The sequence below is a fragment of the Oncorhynchus gorbuscha genome, unplaced genomic scaffold (genome assembly GCF_021184085.1).
Source record: "Oncorhynchus gorbuscha isolate QuinsamMale2020 ecotype Even-year unplaced genomic scaffold, OgorEven_v1.0 Un_scaffold_564, whole genome shotgun sequence".
Lineage (NCBI taxonomy): Eukaryota > Metazoa > Chordata > Actinopteri > Salmoniformes > Salmonidae > Oncorhynchus > Oncorhynchus gorbuscha.
In genome coordinates this window covers 431794-436793 of record NW_025745395.1, presented here as the reverse complement: position 1 = coordinate 436793, position 5000 = coordinate 431794, and the positions used below count along the sequence as shown (strand labels likewise).

Below are 5000 nucleotides of genomic sequence, written 5' to 3'. Positions count from 1 at the left end.
CATTAATTAGCTAGCTAGCTAACAACCTGGTTACTTTACCAGTATATCTTGTTCAGTCATGTTACCTCATTAATTAGCTAGCTAGCTAACAACCTGGTTACTTTACCAGTATATCTAAAAATCACGGAAAGAGAGGAAAGGGGGATATCAATGATCACAACAACAAATGAACGACTGATCTCATGTCATCAGTCACAAACTTGACCCTTTTAAAGAGACGGTGTAGAATTGTGGATGTCGGTGGTGCGTTTACACAATGTAGAAACCTAGTAATCCACTGATGACTTTGTCATTTCAATGTTTTATATAATATAATAATAATAATATATAATATAATAATGATATATAATAATAATAATAATATATAATATCATAATAATATATAATAATAATAATAATAATGTTTTATATCAACATTCTAGCTTTTCATTATAAGCAAAAATGTCTTTACAGGATTAAATATTTAAATGAAATATTGCACAACATGTACTTCAAAAGTAGAAAGAATTCATATGGGCCCAAATCTCCAAGTCGATATTCACGTAACAATAGGTCATTCCTAATTACTAGGGCTCTTTCATACCGTCCCTAGGAGGGGTGCGTCACTTGAGTGCGTTGAGTCACTGACGTGATCTTCCTGTCCTGGTTGGCGCCCCCCCTTGGGTTGTGCCGTGGCGGAGATCTTTGTGGGCTATACTCGGCCTTGTCTCAGGATGGTAAGTTGGTGGTTGAAGATATCCCTCTAATGGTGTGGGGGCTGTGCTTTGGCAAGGTGGGCGGGGTTATATCCTGCCTGTTTGGCCCTGTCCGGGGGTATCATCGAATGGGGCCACAGTGTCTCCCGACCCCTCCTGTCTCAGCCTCCAGTATTTATGCTGCAATAGTTTATGTATTGGGGGGCTCGGGTCAGTCTGTTATATCTGGAGTATTTCTCCTGTCTTATCCGGTGTCTTGTGTGAATTTAAGTATACTCTCAATAATTATCTCTCTTTTTCTTTCTTTCTTTCTTTCTTTCTTTCTTTCTTTCTTTCTTTCTTTCTTTCTTTCTTTCTTTCTTTCTTTCTTTCTTTCTTTCGGAGGAGGACCTGAGCCCTAGGACCATGCCTCAGGACTACTTGGCCTGATGTCTCGTTGCTGTCCCCAGTCCACCTGGTCGTACTGCTGTTCTGCCTGCGGCTATGGAACCCTGACCTGTTGGATGTGCTACCTGTCCCAGACCTGCTGTTTTCAACTCTCTAGAGACAGCAGGAGCAGTAGAGATACTCTGAACGATCGGCTATGAAAAGCCAACTGACATTTACTCCTGAACCTTCTACAACCACTGTGATTATTATTATTTGACCCTGCTGGTCATCTATGAACATTTGAACATCTTGGCCATGTCCTGTTATAATCTCCCCCCGGCACAGCCAGAAGTGGACTGGCCACATAGCCTGGTTCTTCTCTAGGTTTTTTCCTATGTGCTAGCTAGCTACTCATTCACTTCCAGCAAAATGTCCCGGTCGGTAGCTAGCTAGCACTCACTCACTGCTAGCGTAACTTTCATGGTCGGTAGCGAGCTACCACTCACTCTCTGCTAGCATAACGTTCTGGTCGGTAGCTAGCTAGCACTCACTCTCTGCTAGCACCATCATGAAAAAGGGCATGACAATTTAGAAAAGTTCTACTTCTCTTAAATGTAGTTTGGTAATTCATGAAAATTGCGTTTGAAAACATTTTTTTGTTGTTCCTTTGGGGTAACCTAGGTAACCACAGGTTGTTTTCCCCACAGGCAGGCATTCTATCCAATACTGACTGGGACTATATATGCTATATCTCAATCAATAAAAAAATACAAAATATTCTGGTGCTCCTAGACTTTATGTTGTGCACCTACATTTTTTAAAGTTAGGAGCACCAGTGCTAGTTAGGAGCACCAGTGCTAGTTAGGAGCACCAGTGCTAGTTAGGAGCACCAGCGCCAGTTAGGAGCACCAGTGCTAATTAGGAGCACCAGTGCTAGTTAGGAGCACCAGCGCCAGTTAGGAGCACCAGTGCTAGTTAGGAGCACCAGTGACAGTTAGGAGCACCAGTGACAGTTAGGAGCACCAGTGCTACCAATAAGAAAAAAATATGATTTGTAGCCCTGGTTTTAGTTGTTTTGTGGTTGTGTGGTGGTCATGGTTACCTCTCCACGGTCCAGGCTGTGTAATTGTGTGGTATATCAGCAGAGTGACTGGTCCAGTCTCCGGTCGGAAGCTCTCTGGTTTGCAGGCAGTAGTACCGTAGGGGGGAGGAGCCTGTCATCCCGGCAACCCAGTGGAGGCGGAGCCTATGAGATTGGACCTCCCCCTGAGGGACGGACAACTTCCTGGGGGGAGATGGACGCTCTGGAGGGGGGAGAGAGAGGTAGAGAGACAGAGACAGAGAGAGAAATAGGGAGAGAGAGAGAGAGAGAGAGAGAGAGAGAGAGAGAGAGAGAGAGAGAGAGAGAGAGAGAGAGAGAGAGAGAGAGAGACAGAGACAGAGACAGAGAGAGAAATAGGGAGAGAGAGAGAGAGAGAGAGAGAGAGACAGAGAGAGAAATAGGGAGAAAGAGAGAGAGAGAGAGAGAGAGAGACAGAGACAGAGAGAGAAATAAGGAGAGAGAGAGCGATTTAACTGGCCATGTAAATGAAGTCTATTGAACTGAGAGTCAGAGAGAGGTATTATTCAGTGATCTCCATAGTCCGTTGATCCTTCAGCTTGTGTCTAAGCCCCCAACAGAGCAGAACTCTACCAGTTCAGCTGGTAGTATCATGGAACAACAGAGCTTTGAGTCACACCACACTATAACCAATGGTGTGTGTTTGTGTGTTACCATATCAGTGTGTATCCAGCTGGCACATTTGGTTCCTTAGGAGTTGTGGGAACCCAGTCTATGGCATTGTGTTGTGTCATAGATAGACGACACAACGCCACAGATGATGTCATAGATAGATGACACAACACCACAGATGATGTCATAGATAGATGACACAACGCCACAGATGATGTCATAGATAGATGACACAACACCACAGATGATGTCATAGATGGATGACACAACACAACGCCACAGATGATGTCATAGATAGACGCCACAACGCCACAGATGATGTCATAGATAGATGACACAACACCACAGATGATGTCATAGATAGACGCCACAACGCCACAGATGATGTCATAGATAGATGACACAACACAACACCACAGATGATGTCATAGATAGACGACACAACGCCACAGATGATGTCATAGATAGATGACACAACACCACAGATGATGTCATAGATAGATGACACGACACAACGCCACAGATGATGTCATAGATAGATGACACAACGCCACAGATGATGTCATAGATAGATGACACAACACCACAGATGATGTCATAGATAGATGACACGACACAACGCCACAGATGATGTCATAGATAGATGACACAACGCCACAGATGATGTCATAGATAGATGACACAACACCACAGATGATGTCATAGATAGATGACACAACACAATGCCACAGATGATGTCATAGATAGATGACACAACACCACAGATGATGTCATAGATAGATGACACGACACAATGCCACAGATGATGTCATAGATAGATGACACAACACAACGCCACAGATGATGTCATAGATAGATGACACGACACAATGCCACAGATGATGTCATAGATAGATGACACGACACAATGCCACAGATGTTTCATGTTTTGAGGGAGCGTGTAATTGGACTGCTGACTACAGGAATGTCCACCAGAGCTTTTGCCAGAGAATTGAATGTTAGTTTCCAAACCATAAGCCGCCTCCAACGTCATTTTAGAGAATTTGGCAGTACGTCCAACCGGCCTCACAACCACAGACCACGTGTATGGCGTTGTGTGGGCGAGCCGTTTGCTCATGTCAACGTTGTGAACAGAGTTCCCCATGGTAGCAGTGTGGTTATGGTGTGGGCAGGCATAAGCTACGGACAACGAACACAATTACATTTCATCGATGGCAATTTGATGGCACAGAGATACCATGACGAGATCCCGAGGCCCCATTGTCGTGCCATTCATCCGCCGCCATCACCTCATGTTTCAGCATCATAATGCACAACCCCCATGTCACAAAGATCTGTACACAATTCCTGGAAGCTGAAAATGTACCAGTTATTCCACGGCCTGCATACATGTCACCCATTGAGCATGTTTGGGATGCTCTGGATCGACTTGTACGACAGTGTGTTCCAGGTCCCTCCAATTTCCAGCTACTTCTCACAGCCATTGAAGAATAGTTCATATTGGTCCTGGTGTTCATATTGTGGTCCTGGTGTTCATATTGTGGTCCTGGTGTTCATATTGTGGTCCTGGTGTTCATATTGTGGTCCTGGTGTTCATATTGTGGTCCTGGTGTTCATATTGTGGTCCTGGTGTTCATATTGTGGTCCTGGTGTTCATATTGTGGTCCTGGTGTTCATATTGTGGTCCTGGTGTTCATATTGGTCCTGGTGTTCATATTGTGGTCCTGGTGTTCATATTGTGATCCTGGTGTTCATATTGTGGTCCTGGTGTTCATATTGTGGTCCTGGTGTTCATAAGAGACTCATGCCAAAGCGTTGTGTACATGTGTGTTATTCAATTAGGAACTGTTAAAGGGTTCACCGTGGTTGCTCAGCAAATCACGCGTTTCCGTGCCAATCCATTGGCACAGATAAAAGTGGACACACACACGCGCGTGCACACACACACACACGCGCACACACACACACGCGCACACACACACACGCACACGCACACGCACACACACACACACACACACAGGGGGGACAGGAGTGTAATTGTTTAATTTCAGATCGTTATCGATCTGACTGGCAATAAAATCCTCATCGATTCTCTCTCAACTTCATTAATCTGTTCCCTCTCTCCCTCCCCCTCTCCCTCCCCCTCTCTCCTCCTCTCCTCCTCTCCCCTCTCAGTTTATAATGAGTAATGGAGCTCAGTTGGT

At 44.8% G+C, this 5000-nt stretch overlaps 1 protein-coding gene across 1 annotated transcript in view; it reads right to left on the bottom strand.

Annotated features, from left to right (window-relative positions):
- The window catches only part of LOC124018701 (protein sidekick-1-like), a 60622-nt gene that overhangs the window by 54465 nt on the left and 1157 nt on the right, over positions 1-5000 (bottom strand). The window contains exon 2 of the mRNA XM_046334053.1: positions 2167-2368. Within this exon, the coding sequence (XP_046190009.1) occupies positions 2167-2285 (119 nt within the window). The 5' untranslated portion in view covers positions 2286-2368. The remainder of the gene's footprint in view (positions 1-2166; positions 2369-5000) is intronic.